The sequence below is a fragment of the Ostrinia furnacalis genome, unplaced genomic scaffold (genome assembly GCF_004193835.3).
Source record: "Ostrinia furnacalis isolate ACB-3 unplaced genomic scaffold, ASM419383v2 OfSCF1534, whole genome shotgun sequence".
Taxonomy (NCBI): Eukaryota; Metazoa; Arthropoda; class Insecta; order Lepidoptera; family Crambidae; genus Ostrinia; species Ostrinia furnacalis.
The window spans coordinates 791113-808248 of NW_021131773.1; the positions used below are offsets into that span (position 1 = coordinate 791113).

Below are 17136 nucleotides of genomic sequence, written 5' to 3' on the forward strand. Positions count from 1 at the left end.
TTTACACGTCATATAGTACAAGCTTTGCTTAGTTTGGGACTAGAAATGTAGTGTAAAATGGCCAAGGATATTTATTTATTATTTATTCAACTGTCTTTGCAAAAACTATTCAACAAATATTTGAAAAGTTGTATAATTTGCGAAGAATATTTCCAAAAACATTTGAGCAAAAACATACCTTCTCGAGACTCTCGCGCAGACGCTAGCGGCGCAACCGCCGGACAGAACCGACCACGTCGAACGAGGATCGGGGCACTTGTGTGGTCTGGAATACAAACAGTTTCAAGTTAACATTATAAAGAGAAAGCATTCTGGGAGGCCTATGTTCAGCAGTAGACGTCCTATGGCTGAAATGATGATGATAAATGTTTGTAAGTTTGTGAAAGAAAGAATGTAAGCTCTAAAGCGAGGTTTAGACTAGTAAAACTTGCAGAAGTTGATTTCCGCATTCCGCAAGCTGTTTAGGGGCCAATCATTTATTAAGTAAGACGATTTAGGGAGGGAGGGGTTCGACCATGTCTTATTTTTTCTTACAAGGGAGTGGGAGGGAGTCTTGATTGTTCTTACGTAAGATCACAAAAATGCACAACGTTAAACTTCTTGTAGTTTTGCTCCGACACCCCTCTAGCCTAGAAGCTGGGTACGACTAGCCCCCTTCTAGCCCAGAAGCTGGGTACGACTTGCCCCCTCCTAGCCCAGAAGCTGGGTACGACTTGCCCCCTCCTAGCCTAGAAGCTGGGTACGACTTGCCCCCTCCTAGCCCAGAAGCTGGATACGACTTGCCCCCTCCTAGGCCAGAAGCTGGGTACGACTTGCCCCCTCCTAGCCCAGAAGCTGGGTACGACTTGCCCCCTCCTAGCCCAGAAGCTGGGTACGACTTGCCCCCCTCATAGCCCAGAAGCTGGGTACGACTTGCCCCCTTCCCTAGGCTAGACGCTAAATAAAATATGCGCATGTGTGTACTCACTGGAACAGGTTGAACTGCGGGCAAGTGACGACGGGGTTCTTGCACAGCGCGTGCTGGTTGTAAAGGTACTCGGTGATGATGCTGTGCAGCGTGATGCGGTGCTGGCTCTGCGTGGTGTCTGTGGCCACGCTCATTTGCTTCTGGAGGGAGCGCTTGTGTTCCGACGCCCTTCTAGCCTCCCCTACCCCCCAGGATAGAAGCGACTCCCCCCAGACCAGAGGCTGAAGGATTCCCCCCCAGGAGGCCAGTAGCTGGGTATGACTTCCCCCCTTTTCAGGCCAGAAAGCTGGGAATGACTCCCTCCTGGCCAGAAATTGGGAATGACTTATCTCTCCACCCAGACCAGTAGCTGGGTTACTCCCCCCCAGGCCAGAAGCTGGGTATCACTTTCCCCCAGTACAGAAGCTAGCTATGACCCCCCTAGACCATTAGCTGGGTGACTACCCCTTAGATTCCCCCCTTTCCAGGCCAGAAAGTTGGGAATGATTCCCCCCCAGGCCAGAAGTTGGGAATGACTTACCTCTCCACCCAGACCAGAAGCTAGGTATGACAACCCCCCCAGAAGCTGGACGACTCCCCCCCAGACCATAAGTTGGGTTACTCCCCCCCAGGCCAGAAGCTGGGTATGACTTTCCCCCAGTACAGAAGCTAGCTATGACCCCCCTAGACCATTAGCTGGGTGACTACCCCTTAGATCAGAAGCTGCGTGACTCCCCCTCAGTCCAGAAGCTGAGTATGACCCCCAGGTCAAGCTGTAGATCCTGGCTACACAGGGGTTGCAGCGGTGGGAACGAGAGGTGGGAATAATCCCGTATGTACTCACTGGAACAGATTGAACTGCGGGCAAGTGACGACCGGGTTCTTGCACAGCGCGTGCTGGTTGTAAAGGTACTCGGTGATGATGCTGTGCAGCGTGATGCGGTGCTGGCTCTGCGTGGTGTCTGTGGCCACGCTCATTTGCTTTTGGAGGGAACGCTTGTGTTCTGACGCCGATGATATGGGCGTTGACAGCGCTGGCGTTTGGCTCTGAAGTTTCCTGTTGGTGTAGACTCTGCTTTACATTATTTGAAGTTCACACGAATAAACAAAACTTACTAAATACATATTATGGAAGTATAAAAGGTATAAGGCTACACTCGACAGCAAATAAATCGCACCTCCCGCGACAAGCATTTTCAAACGTATAGTAAAGAAATTAAATGTGTTTTTCTTTAAGGATATTTATTGCCCTTTCAAATAACACCAATATTGTTGGGGTACCATGATTGTGTCAGAAGAAAATCTTTAAAGTTCGCGTCGCGGAAGGTGCGATTTATTTGATGTTGAGTGTATATTGTAAACATTAATAAAAACTGCGTTTGCTCCAAAAAGGTCGGATCGTTTATGATGGAACACTCATTGGCAAATAGTTGATGTGACTGTTCTTTTAGCAAAGTAGAAAGGATCTGTTCAGGTTATACTATCCTTTTTAGTGCCTCGTACTAAGCTAAATGGTCATACCATAATCCTTTTTTTAGCACTAAATGCTTGTGTTACGAGTGGGTTCATAGTTGACCGGCGGCGGGGATCGAACCTGCGTTCCTTAGATGTCAAGTCAGCCAGTCGAAGCTCAGTCTACATAGTAAAAACTAATTGAGGTACTATGCCTTAACCGGTCGGCTATCGTGGCTTCTTATGTTTAGGACAACATTAAGATAAAAGATAAATAAATTATATGTGATAAAAGGGCAAGGGAACAGCCAAGGGTACACAGGAAAATAAGGGAAATGAACGCCATTTTGAGCAGCTTTCAAAAATTAAAAGAAAAACGTAACTTTAAAGTAATTGATAGTAGTATAGTGTATAGAAAAGACACGGGTCTTGACGAAACTTACATATGTGCTCACGGCTTGACGTTTCGGCTGCTATGCTGCAGCCGTGGTCACAAGCAGACTGGCGTTAAGACCCGTGTCTTTTATATTTTAGTTAAAATGGAACGGAGTTTAAAATCTTATAATAAAGACTATAGTGTGATGAATACCTCAACTTGATGACGTGCGGCTGCGGACTGCTCTCGTCGTGGTGGTGGTTTAGATCTAGGCTGTCTCGGTGCAGGGAGCCAGTGCTGCTCGCTCGTGACGCTGACAGACGAGGCTGCAAGTAGAAATAATAATTTAATATGGGAGATTCATTCTATTGTGTGAATCCACTCCTAACACAAGCATTTACTTTGCTTAGCTTAGCTGGAGGGTAATGGGAAAGGTCCTCGCCTTATCCAGGTGAAAGCGAGTTTCACCTGGAATCCTCAACTAGAACTGGCCCATTCATTGTCCCGAAGCAGTGGTAAGGTTAATACCGGGACGTGTAAAAGTGCTTTTTAAAAGCCTACTTGCAAAAATAAAACGAGTTTTTATTAGAAGGAACTGCAGAAACACAACACTGCTGTTAACATAATTGTTATGGCGACAGAACTAGTACCCGATGCGCGGATTACTATTCATTTATTGGGTACACCGACATAGTCATACATTTTTAAAACTTAGTTAACATGTGATGCGTATATGACACAACTAAATAAATAAATAAATAAACTAGTGGCCGCCTGCGACTTGTCGACGCGTGGACCCCGTTTTACCCCCTCAAGGATGGAGTTTCCTAAAATCCGTTCTTACACTCTACAGGGTGTTAGGTAAATGGGTATATGAGCCGATAATAAATTTTATAAAATCCGATTTGTATGAAAATTAATATGAAGATATCAATTTTCTGACTTCACCATACCATTTTTATGCCCATGTTAACATGGGCTATAAGTGTCGGCTCATATACCTATTTACCTAACACCCTGTACAAGACAGACCTAATAAATAAATAAATAAATTAATGTAAAGAGAATGAGTGGTATTTCGCGTTTATATGCATGTATAGAAGATAGATTACAGGCATACACTTCCTTTTGCAAGGTTAGTGTATGCCATGCACTATGCGTTCATATCCTAGCGAACAGGCGCTGCTTTCGGGGACTGGTCAATCCAAGTTATTCAATTTATGTATGCGAGTCATTTCTACTAGTATCTTAATATGTAAGTCTAGATATTAGCACGTCACTACCTTGTTTAATATACCACGCAATCGTGTATACCCATTCTTATAAGATACACCATACAAGAATGCATGGTAAATTCAGTGAACTGCTCCTGAATCGAATGTACCTACTACTACTATTTCTATTTATTTATATTGACCGGCAGACAGTGGTGACTGAGTTTGTTGCGGCGCTTCTTCTCAGCACTTGCCAAATCAATTGGATCAAATATGTAATTGCTCAATAATGAATCTATATATATAAAAATGAAACCCGTTTCGCGTTGTCACGGCATCACGTGTGAACGGCTGAACCGATTTCGATAATTCTTTTTTTTAAATGTTTGTGAAAGTCCAAGGATGGTTCTTACGGAAAAAAATATTAAGAAAATCTCTACGCTAAGGCGGTACGAAGTTCGCCGGGTCAGCTAGTAATAAATAAAAAAATAAAAAAAAATAATGTTGGTCTCGAAGCGCTGGTAGGGTAAAAAGATTATGAGACATGTAGAGGCTCCTTAAGAGCAAAATGACGATTTGTAAGAACTATTTATTAGTCCAAACAAATAAAGAAATTTTGACTTTGACTTTGACTTTGACAAAAAAAGGCGCACTTACCCGCACCGGCGTGGACGGCGTGTAGACCGGCGGCGGCGGCGGCGCTGGCGCGGCGGCGGCCGGCGGCGGCAGCCCCGCCTCCCGCTGCAATGTCGCCGCCGACTCTGACAGTCCCCTCGCTAATAAATGCTCCGCCACCAGTTGTAGTAGTTGCCGTTCGTTGTAGTTTATGCGCGTTTGCGCTACCACGTTTGCCTGGGGACAGAATTAATGATGATGACCTGACCAACAACTTTCTCGTTGAAAATGATAAAAAAAAATATCTTTAAACGAAGAGCAGTCGCCCGGCAAGCGAAAAGTGTTCGATTTCCACTTAGGTAGGCTTAATATTTTCAAGTTACTTTAAAAATATTTAGATCGAGAGGCGACTCTTTAGTGGAATTTTTAGTGTCCTCATTTCACATCGGAACCATTTCACCCAGGTGAATTGATTCGACTAAAACAAACCTTGTTCAGCTAGGAATTAATTCACTCAGATGAACAGATGCTAAGACCTGGCTGAATTAATTCCTAGGTGAAAAAAGGCAACTACTTTAGTAGACTCAATTGACCTGGAACATTAAGCTAGAAAAGGGGCTCCGAGGTGAAATGGAGACACTAAAAATTCCACTTTCTTCACCCAGGTGATATCACCTAGCACCTAGGTTAGGTAGTTAGGTACTAATTCCACTTTGTTCACCTAGGACCTAGGTTAGGTAGTTAGGTACTAATTCCACTTTGTTCACCTAAGACCTAGGTTAGGTAGTTAGGTACTAATTCCACTTTGTTCACCTAGGACCTAGGTTAGGTAGTTAGGTACTAATTCCACTTTGTTCACCTAGGACCTAGGTTAGGTAGTTAGGTACTAATTCCACTTTGTTCACCTAGGACCTAGGTTAGGTAGTTAGGTACTAATTCCACTTTGTTCACCTAGGACCTAGGTTAGGTAGTTAGGTACTAATTCCACTTTGTTCACCTAGGACCTAGGTTAGGTAGTTAGGTACTAATTCCACTTTGTTCACCTAGGACCTAGGTTAGGTAGTTAGGTACTAATTCCACTTTGTTCACCTAGGACCTAGGTTAGGTAGTTAGGTACTAATTCCACTTTGTTCACCTAGGACCTAGGTTAGGTAGTTAGGTACTAATTCCACTTTGTTCACCTAGGACCTAGGTTAGGTAGTTAGGTACTAATTCCACTTTGTTCACCTAGGACCTAGGTTAGGTAGTTAGGTACTAATTCCACTTTGTTCACCTAGGACCTAGGTTAGGTAGTTAGGTACTAATTCCACTTTGTTCACCTAGGACCTAGGTTAGGTAGTTAGGTACTAATTCCACTTTGTTCACCTAGGACCTAGGTTAGGTAGTTAGGTACTAATTCCACTTTGTTCACCTAGGACCTAGGTTAGGTAGTTAGGTACTAATTCCACTTTGTTCACCTAGGACCTAGGTTAGGTAGTTAGGTACTAATTCCACTTTGTTCACCTAGGACCTAGGTTAGGTAGTTAGGTACTAATTCCACTTTGTTCACCTAGGACCTAGGTTAGGTAGTTAGGTACTAATTCCACTTTGTTCACCTAGGACCTAGGTTNCCCCGACACCCGCTCCAACAGTTCCAGCGCGTATTTCTGGAACATCACGTGTTCTTGCCGCTTCTCTTGTAAGATAGGGTCGCGCATTAGGACTGCAAAGATATAAATTGAGATGAGAAGACTATTCGAAAGAGAAATATCGTAGTTTAGTTCTTGCAACTCACGAAGGCGAGTGAGCTTTACTTGTGTGTGCGCATAACAATAGTGTAATGTCTGTCAAAACTTTCGAAAAACGAACAGAAGCGAGCCACCACACATGTAAAACTCACTCGCCTTCGTGAATTGCAACAACTATTTATTTTTCTTCTTTACAAAGGTTATAGGTGAAAAAACGGTTTTATTCTCTTCACGTCTCGTAAACTCGCGTGATGAGCATCTAGACTATAGAAGCTTCAATTTATTGGTACTATACTACTTTTCTTCTAAATAATTTTGTGTTTATCGAGTGAGTTTCCGACAATAGAACAATAGTCGAGCGCGGCGGGGTTCAAACCCGCGTTCCTCGGATGTCGAGTCGACGAGTCCGACCCCTTTACCGGGGTTACACACTACACAAATTACCACCCTTATGGCGCCGAGCAACTGTCCCCTCCCCCTCCAGGAAGGAACTAAGTCAAATTATCTGACCAGTCCCCCCCTGGATGCTGGATATGACTCCCCCCCCCCAGGCTAGAAGCTGATACGCCCATTGACGCAGTTATAACCGCAAGGTTGGAATGGTCATGGTCAGGTGATCTTACATTGTATCTGCGAGGTGGTGAACAGCGGCAGCTTGGATATGATCTGCCTCACGGTGGGACATCGCGCGAGCCCGGCCAGCGCTCGACAAGCTAAGCCTCGGAGACGGTCCGCGTCGGTTATGGGCACTTTCACCTGGTCCACACCTGGCTTACACCTGGTTTACACCTGGATCACACCTGGTTTCAATCTGGCCCACATATGGACCAGTATGGACCACACCTGGCTTACACCTAGACCACATCTGTCTTACACCTGGGTTGCACCTGGGTCACACCTGGGTCGCACCTGGGTCGCACCTGGGTCACACCTGGGTCGCACCTGGCTTACACCTGGGTCGCACCTGGCATACCTTGTATCTGCGAGGTGGTGAACAGCGGCAGCTTCGATATGATTTGTCTCACGGTGGGACGGCGCGCCAGCTATACCTAGTAGTTTCAGGACTATCTGTCACTGTCGCTCATGTTAGCATCGTGGCTTGAGTAAGTGGGATGGCAACATCTTACCTTGTATCTGCGAGGTGGTGAACAGCGGCAGCTTCGATATGATCTGCCTCACGGTGGGACAGCGCGCGAGCCCGGCCAGCGCTCGACAAGCTAAGCCTCGGAGACGGTCCGCGTCGGTTACTTGGCTCACACCTGGCTTACACCTGCCTCACACCTGGCCTACCTTGTATCTGCGAGGTGGTGAACAGCGGCAGCTTGGATATGATCTGCCTCACGGTGGGACATCGCGCGAGCCCGGCCAGCGCTCGACAAGCTAAGCCTCGGAGACGGTCCGCGTCGGTTATGGGTGCTTTCACCATCATCAGCGATAGCAGGACCTGGTGATGACATACGTAAATTAATGATAACTAGCGTGACATTTCCCTTCCAAATTACTTACGTTAAACTTTGGACCTCCGTTAAATCCCATTAAAGCCATTCCACACAGTGCGGTGCGTCCCTGAAGCGATACGGCACGGCACCGTCACCGACACAGCACGACGTCGTCTTGGTTTATATTGTTAAAAGTAATGGATTCACCTAATATTTTGTTTCTAATTTTTTATAATCTTCGTCGTCTTAATAATAACAAAAGCTGAGAGATAAACCTTTTTGGCAAAACATTTATGTCATTGAATTTTATGACTTTAGTAATAGGTAGTTCATTTCAATCAAAAGACGTTCACTAAAGGACAAAGACTACCTCTCCCAAAAATTTCCAAAGACTTCAGGTTCTTCAACTATCATTAGATCGCTGGTCTATCAAGTGGGATGATCTATGAGCTTTATAACAAGACTCAAGGTCACCCAAAAACAAACATTACAATAAGAGTAGGCGCACACCGTTGATTTTTAGTTGGCCGATAGTTGTGCCCGATTTTAATTTGTATGAAGAATCGGCCAAATCGAATCGGCGTAGTGTGCGCACTCCCATACATGCCCATACTGATCAACTGCCCGACTAAACTATCGGCCGACGAAAAATCAATGGTGTGCGCATACTCTTAGTGTAGGCGCACACTGGGCGACACACGACAGCGACAGCTCGGCGACTTAACGCCTAGTCTTGTCAATTTCATACATTAGTAATAAGAATAACCGACTCACCATAATCCCGTTGTTAGTTCTGACGCTCTCCCACACCTTCTGTATGACGTCCTCGTACGATCGTAGCGCTGTCTTCTTCTTGCTAGGGCCGGTGAGCGAGAAACGTGTTGTTGACGTGCCTGCCTGAGGAATGGTAAGTTACAATGTACTGCAGGTTGACTGACGTAAGAAAGAAAGAATGTTTATTTGATGCGAGTAAGAAGTGTAAACTTACAAAATGATCGAATATTTGTGATCTATGGATTACCGTAGACCGCTGTACAGTACAGTGTCAGGTTAGCGTGGCACGCGTAATAGACTATTTGATACAATTTCTCAATAATTCGAAATCACTACTTTTCTAAAGCGAAGTTAGCAGGCTATTTCCACCAAAGCGGAGCGGAGAAGAGCGGAGCGGTGCGGAGACGAGAGATGTGTGAGCTATGCGTAGCTGTCAGCTGTCAGTCTATTGCTATCTATGAAACACCGCACCGCTCCGCTCTTCTCTATAGAAACATTCTATAGAAAAACAAGTGCGCCCGACACTTCTCCGCTTTTCTCCGCTCAATCCAATTCCACCGAGGCCTTGGTGGAAACCGGGCCTAAGTTTTTTGTTTTCTCACTTTTTTTGTTACGTTTTAACTAATACATAATGTGAGTGTTTGCAAATAAACTATTTATTTAAGTATGTTTATATCCGTTTTCTAGTACCCATAGTACAAGCTTTGCTTAGTTTGGGACTAGAAGCGTAGTATTATAATATATTTATTTATTTATTTATCTGTCTATCAAAGTCTATGGCATCTCTACTTACTCTATGCACGGGCGCGCAGACGCAGTTGACTAGCACATTCAACGCTGCCTTTTGGACCTCGGGCTCCGCCACGATCTCACCGTCTGCCGCTCCTGTACAGAAATAACGAAAGACAATAAATAAACTAGCTTTTGCGCGCGGCTTTGCCCACGTTTATGGTATATTCCACTTTGATCACCTGGATAAAAACACCTAGGTGATCAAAGTGGGCTTCTTATCCATGGGTGACCAAAGAACACTAAAGATACCCCTATAGTTGAAAGAGCGCATTAACAGCTAAGAATTACCCATTTAAATTATTTGAATGTTTCAAACTTTTTTATCTCCGTTGATTTGGTGTTAAATGCGTTCAACTATCGGGGCAGAAAGTGACACTTTGTTCACCTGAACTGTGATCAAAGTGCAATAGACCGTTAATTTCGGTCTTTCACAGAAAGTTTTATTTATTCTCGTCTCGTTCCCTTTGCCATACAAAATGTATGGAAGAGTCGCATTTTGGAAACTCAACAAGTATAATATGGAATAAGTTGTGGTTAGGGATTGCAATCCGGTCCGGCGGATCCGGTAATCCGGCGGATCCGGTGTGTTTTTGGACCTACCGGATCCGGTGAGTCGGCGCCGGATCCGGTGGCGGATCCGGTAAAGCAAAAAATACGCGAACGTGAACTGGGAAAGTCGAGCGCGCGCGCATTTGCCAGATCGCTAGACGTGCCGCGACACTACATTGCATTTTCCTTTGCAAAAAATAAATGCTTCTTGTTTTATTGTTTCTTAGGAGTCAGAGGTCAGAGGATTATTTCTTAAAAAGAACTGAAGTTGAATTTATAAGTACAAATTTAAAAGACTGTTTTGTTGATTTAAGTCTGTGTAAATTATTAATAAGAGTTTAACAGTATTATTATTTAAGTACTTTCAGATACTTACAGCAATAAGTAAGACTGATTACTAACTTTATTATTTAGAATTTTCATAATTTTATTAGGACAAATAGTACGTACTTACCAAAAATTACAATTAATACCGAAAAATATAAATAAAAGTGACTTTATTTTCCATAAATACGTATTTTCTTTTTCTTTTTATGTACTACTAGCTTTCCGCCCGCGGCTTCGCCCGCGTGGAATTTTGTCTGTCACAGAAAAACTTTATCGCGCGCGTCCCTGTTTCAAAAACCGGGATAAAAACTATCCTATGTTCTTTCCCAGGACTCAAACTATCTCTATGCCAAATTTCATCAAAATCGGTTGCGAGGTTTAAGCGGGAAAGCGTAACAGACAGACAGACAGACAGACAGACAGAGTTACTTTCGCATTTATAATATTATATAGTTGGGATTATCAAAACTAAATATCACTAAATACTAGACCAAGTAACTTTGCAATCCGGCCGGATCCGGACGGATCCGGCCGGATTAGCGTCAATCCGGTGAAATCCGGCCGGATTGAAAATGATACCGGATTGCAATCCCTAGTTGTGGTGTCATCATCATCCAGTAGCCCACTATTTTTTTTCTTTTTCTTTTCGTGATGTGCTGTTATTGTTTATAAGTTGTGCTTACTGTGTTCAATAAAGTCTATTCTATTCTATTCAAAATCGAACTCACCCAACACGATGTTAACCCCCGTAGTGAGATCAGCGTCCCTCATGTCTATTTTCTCAGTCAATAAAAGTTGAACTCGCGGCGCCACGCAGCAAACAGAAACCACGTCTAACGCCGATCGGACTGTCTCTGATCTGAGGAGAAAACGACTTTATTAATAGGGAAATAAGGAATAAAATTGTCCGCATTCGCGCATCGACCGGACTATGTCGAATTTGCGGGCATACGACTGTATTACAAGCAAAATAGGGTTTAAAATCGACTGCACTCGCGGCCGTCTCGAATCTGAGGAGAAACGAGTTTATTACGAGCCGAATAAGGTCTAAAATCAACTGCACTTGTCATTCAATAATGAACCTTCGATCTAATAACCTAAGTTAAAATTACATGACACACTCGAACGTTGTAATTCGAAAATGGAAGCTCCAAGTATCTAATTTTATCATTCAAAATGATCCTTCAAGCCTCCCACTAGTCATTCAAAAATTTACCTTAAAGTCTCTTCCATTGTCATTCAAAAGTGAATCTTATGTCTTCTATATTAAAGTCAATTTTACCTGCCGTTGAAATTCCACTCATAAGCGAACCCGACGACCTGCAGCAGTAGCGAGATGCCACCCAATTCCACCAGCTCGTCCACCGGCGCCCATCGGGACCAGGCCACGCTTTGTAACAGCTCTATTTGCTCTTGGATCTCTTCCGGGGACGATTTTGAGGCCTTCAGTGTAACAAAACATTACAAGATCATTCGTTTTATCAGCACAATCATCATTACAGCTGAACATTATTTCCAAAATGATTGGAAGCATCTTGCTTCCAATGGCTACCTACAATCTTTATAAGGTCATCTGTTTAATATTGATTTGTTGATTTTTAAAGATCTTTAAAAACATAGTAGACATATTTAAAAATACAGATGTGCTGTAGGCGTGAATATTATAACAGCTCTGTTACGGTTAAATAGTACCAATAATAATCTGTTTATGGCTAAAAACTCATGGCGCGATTTTCACCCGCGCCCGCACCCTCTGTAGAATGCAGATACTTATGTAAAAACTAATGCACAACTCACGACGCGGTTTTCGCTCGCAGCGGGCGCGGTTGTAATCGGATTTAAAATCGCGCCGTGAGTTCTTAGCCTATTTATGTGTGATGTATTCATGCTATAGCTATACCTACGCATCTATATTGTATCGAGTGTCGACGCGCTGCGTTTCTTTTCTAAATAAATGAGTCAGTAACGGACCACCGTGTTATCAATTTGCTCCCGTAGTTAGTACCTATGTATATCGATATACATACACTACATTATGTATTTATGTCTCTGACCTTATAAGGAGGCGGCTCGGGCACATTGTCGCCTTGCTGCCTCGCCACCTGCGCCGCTCGTAGCCTCAAGTGAGCCTCTAGGTATCTGCGAACAAATGTACAACAATTATTATCACTTCTGTATGTAAAAGGCAACCGTTATAAGCATGTAGCCATATCATCTCGAGGCGGTCAGTATTCTTAGTATGAAACTCCATAATGCAAGCAACGCATAATGCAATGCTTATTCGCACGGTAACGTAAACGCCTCGCCTCGCGGTTGACAGCGCGCGAAAGGCGATAGTTACGGTGTTGATCCCTTTCAGAGTTGATAAGTCTGCTATGACCTATAACCACAGATCACAGAAACTAAAGAGAGATGTGACAAGGGGGCGGGCCCGGTATCGCAGCAATATGCCCAAAAACAGAACACATTGCTCGTGAAAGCAATGACAGCAGCGCCGTCATAACGTAAACAGTTTAAATTGCTTGCGTAGTACTAAAGATTATTCGAACGTTGAGTACTGATACAGCAGTGGATAATGAATTAATGAGCATATATTTCGATTACTTTGTGTGTGTGAATTTCTAATGCGACAGAGTTTCGAACTCAGCGCATTATAGTCTATCCAATATAGCTTGATTAGAATGACGGCTGTCAAACGAATGTGACTAGTGATGGGTATGTTTCGTACGGTTCACATAGATGTATCGATAAGTTTTCGAAAAAATGATATGAAAAAATGCACCCAATTTTTCTTCATATATCTTTATTCATAAAAATGACAATTATGATTTAAATTTAAAGACAGTAAAATTTAAAATTCATGTCAAGGGTGTACAACCTAAGTCGTAGTCATTATCATCAGTGTTCTTCAGTGGTTTTTTCCTCTCGCTAGGGCGGTGGGCATCTCTTCTAGAGCAACGGTGCTATGAATACCCAAAAAATTACCGGTGATTGATTTCCGATGTTTGATTATTTAAGAATAAAATGTTTTTTGGTTTTTAATAGTGAACATTTAGAAAAACGTATAACTTGACTTAAATATGTTAAAAAATTAGTTAGAAAAATTTTTTGTTGAATATGTTTAAAAAATAGTTTTAATTTAAGAGCGTTGTCACATTTTTCATGCAGAAATCGAGAATTTGGCAGATTTCGAAATGATTTTAGTCATATAATTTATTGTTATAGCTTCTTTTGACTTATATCATCGTAATTATCATACGTTTTTACGGAATGTCTATTGACAAAATCTCGTTCAAATTGNACTATAGTTGACATCTTTTATCTCTATGCCTATAACCGACAAAATCGATTGTCACTATAGATAGTATCGCAAAAAGGTCATAGTCAGTTGAAGCCTACCATTTTTTGAAACAATAGTTAAACTTGTAGGTTGAAAAAGTTTGACTATTTTGCGAATGGAACCGTCTTTTGATTCGTGATGTAATGCGAATGAGGTGTAAGTCAAACTCAACTCCTCCAGACGTCACACTTGTGGTGTCAGACACTCACCGGCGGGTGGCCACACAAACGTGGCGGACGATCTGTCGCGCGGCGCACGTCTCGTCGTCAGATACCCTCATCTCCTCGTCATCCGACCCGAGGATCGGCAGCGTGGATATCACGTTGTACAGCTTTCGGAGACCGTCCTTGAATAAGGATGTCAATACATTAGGCACGATGAAAGATCCTGGGATAGCCACCACCAATCAATTGACGTACTTTTTAAATATGACAAAACTAGCTTTCCGCCCGCGGCATCGCCCGCGTGGAATTTTGTCCGTCACAGAAAAACTTTATCGCACGCGTCCCTGTTTCAAAAACCGGGATAAAAACTATCCTATGTCCTTTCCCGGAACTCAAACTATGTCCCTGCCAAATTTCATAAAAATCGGTTCAGTGGTTTAGGCGTGAATGAGAGACAGACAAACAGACAGAGTTACTTTCGCATTTATAATATTAGTATAGATGAGACTCTTCCATATATTTTTTCTGGCAATACAAGCAAGTGAGGTCACTATTTTGTCAACTCGATTAAACTACTACTAATTCTATTTTCTAAAAAGCGAAAGGTGACTGACTGACTCACTCATCACGAAATCTCAGAAACTACAAGTGCTAGGAGTCTCAAATTTTGCATGGGGGTTCCTTTTAGAACGTAGGTGCTCACTAAGACGGGATTTTGCAAAATTAAACCCCTAAAGGGGTAAAACGCTGTCCAATAAAACTATCTGTTGTGGAAGCGATCTTATCTATTGTTATTTTCAATATTTTTATTTTCCTTGTACACAATTTTATGGTTTCCTCTATGGCACCCTTTACCTGGTAGTCGAACTCCTCGAGGATGACGCGGAACTGGAAGGACAGCCCAAAGAACATGGTCGCGTGGCAGCGGCCCGAGTCGTGCGAGCATTCTAGCAGCCACAGCGCGTATCTGATGACAACAGACAACGTCAAAATGACAGTCCACGTCAGCTACAGACAAAACATCAAAGTGACAGTCTATGTCAGGTATAAAGGACGTTACGCCAAAGTTAAAGTAAGAGAGACAATTACGGCAAATAGTGCTGAAGTGACAGCTCATGACAGATACAAATTACTGCCACTATAGATGACCCACGCTGAACTGTCCGACCAAACTCAATGACAGGGGGCGCTACCATCGTTCAACTGTATGGTTTCCAACATGGCAAAAATCGGAACCAGCGATCCGGTATTGACGGTGGCGCCCCACTGTCAATGTCATGGATAGGACAGTTCAGTATTTTGGAACTATATTAGACAGCCACAGCCAGATGACAACAGATAACACGTCAAAGTGACAGTCTACGTCAGGTGCAGACAACACTTTAAAGTGACAGTCCACGTCAGGTACAGACAAAACATCAAAGTGAGAGTCTACGTCAGGTGCAGACAACACGTCAAAGTGACAGTCTACGTCAGGCACAAACAACGCAAAAACAGATTTTTTTTTAATTTTGTGTAATTTTTTTTGGCGTCATATGTATAATGTCAGGTATAATAGAAGGAGAGTTACTAACTTGACTAGATCAGCAAGGGTAGAGCGGGGCAGAAGGCACACTCGCTCCATCGCGTCCTCGCAGTACGATATGTCTTTACTTCTCATTGACTATGGTGCGATATGACCGTAGTGTTCTAATTTGAACCGTATGTCCTACGCCGCAAGGCTCAAACTCACTTGACTAGATCAGCAAGGGTAGAGCGGGGCAGAAGGCACACTCGCTCCATCGCGTCCTCGCAGTACGATATGTCTTTACTTCTCATTGACTATGGTGCGATATGACCGTAGTGTTCTAATTTGAACCGTATGTCCTACGCCGCAAGGCTCAAACTCACTTGACTAGATCAGCAAGGGTAGAGCGGGGCAGAAGGCACACTCGCTCCATCGCGTCCTCGCAGTACGATATGTCTTTACTTCTCATTGACTATGGTGCGATATGACCGTAGTGTTCTAATTTGAACCGTATGTCCTACGCCGCAAGGCTCAAACTCACTTGACTAGATCAGCAAGGGTAGAGCGGGGCAGAAGGCACACTCGCTCCATCGCGTCCTCGCAGTACGATATGTCTTTACTTCTCATTGACTATGGTGCGATATGACCGTAGTGTTCTAATTTGAACCGTATGTCCTACGCCGCAAGGCTCAAACTCACTTGACTAGATCAGCAAGGGTAGAGCGGGGCAGAAGGCACACTCGCTCCATCGCGTCCTCGCAGTACGATATGTCTTTACTTCTCATTGACTATGGTGCGATATGACCGTAGTGTTCTAATTTGAACCGTATGTCCTACGCCGCAAGGCTCAAACTCACTTGACTAGATCAGCAAGGGTAGAGCGGGGCAGAAGGCACACTCGCTCCATCGCGTCCTCGCAGTACGATATGTCTTTACTTCTCATTGACTATGGTGCGATATGACCGTAGTGTTCTAATTTGAACCGTATGTCCTACGCCGCAAGGCTCAAACTCACTTGACTAGATCAGCAAGGGTAGAGCGGGGCAGAAGGCACACTCGCTCCATCGCGTCCTCGCAGTACGGCCAATCCTGAGGTCCCGGGTTCGATTCCCGGCCGGGACAATATAGAAAACGATCTTTTCACATTGTCTCTGGTTTGGGTGTGTTGTGGTTCGTCGTTCCCGATTTCCATAACACAAATGCCTTAGCTACTTATTTTGGGTTGGAGTAATATATGATATGTTGTCTAATATTAATTTAAGTATTTATAGGTAATATTTTATTTATTTATATTATTTTATTTATTTATATTATTTTATTTATATTTTTTATTTATTTATATTATTTTATTTACTTTTATTGGTTACTCTGCAATGCCAAACAACATAACATGTAAAAATATCAAATCATTTTAGACAAATATATTTTCAACTTAGACTCGTCATATCTCAGAATTCCCATATCTCACAACATAGCGCTTTAAGTGAATATACCTACAAGTATAAAGCTTTGAAATAAAATACGTTTCATTTTTGTCCGCCCTGGGGCATTTTCTCATATTAAAGTTCCCAATGTCCTTTGATATCATCATTTTAATTTTTTTAATTTTCATACAAAATAAATTTTATAAAATCCGATTTGCATGAATCAATTTTCTGACTTCACCATACCATTTATATGCCCATGTTAACATGGGCTAGTGTCGGCTCATATACCCATTTACCTAACACCCTGTTATGGGCTTAGTCATCAAAATGACAACCGGGATGCAAAATGTCCACTTCTCGAAATTACAACTTCTTAAAATGTCAACTTCGCTAAAAGACAACTTCTCATAATTATCCTGCTTTCGCCTCCGAGATTTATTTTACCGTGTAGTACCCCCGTACGACAACCCAATCCGCACACAATATT

General features: G+C 43.1%; 1 protein-coding gene across 1 annotated transcript in view; it reads right to left on the bottom strand.

Moving 5' to 3' along the window:
- The window catches only part of mahj (LisH and WD40 domain-containing protein mahjong), a 35983-nt gene extending 20608 nt beyond the window's left edge, over positions 1-15375 (bottom strand). Inside the window, exons 1-16 of the mRNA XM_028304839.1 lie at positions 15290-15375; positions 14571-14682; positions 13761-13897; positions 12266-12350; positions 11494-11654; positions 10940-11070; positions 9337-9428; positions 8544-8666; positions 7621-7774; positions 6206-6305; positions 5197-5209; positions 4646-4840; positions 2988-3100; positions 1791-2018; positions 968-1270; positions 179-265 (exon numbers count right to left, since the gene is read on the bottom strand). Coding sequence (XP_028160640.1) covers positions 179-265; positions 968-1270; positions 1791-2018; positions 2988-3100; positions 4646-4840; positions 5197-5209; positions 6206-6305; positions 7621-7774; positions 8544-8666; positions 9337-9428; positions 10940-11070; positions 11494-11654; positions 12266-12350; positions 13761-13897; positions 14571-14682; positions 15290-15375 — 2120 coding nt within the window. The remainder of the gene's footprint in view (positions 1-178; positions 266-967; positions 1271-1790; positions 2019-2987; positions 3101-4645; positions 4841-5196; positions 5210-6205; positions 6306-7620; positions 7775-8543; positions 8667-9336; positions 9429-10939; positions 11071-11493; positions 11655-12265; positions 12351-13760; positions 13898-14570; positions 14683-15289) is intronic.
- Between the last annotated feature and the right edge of the window lie 1761 nt (positions 15376-17136).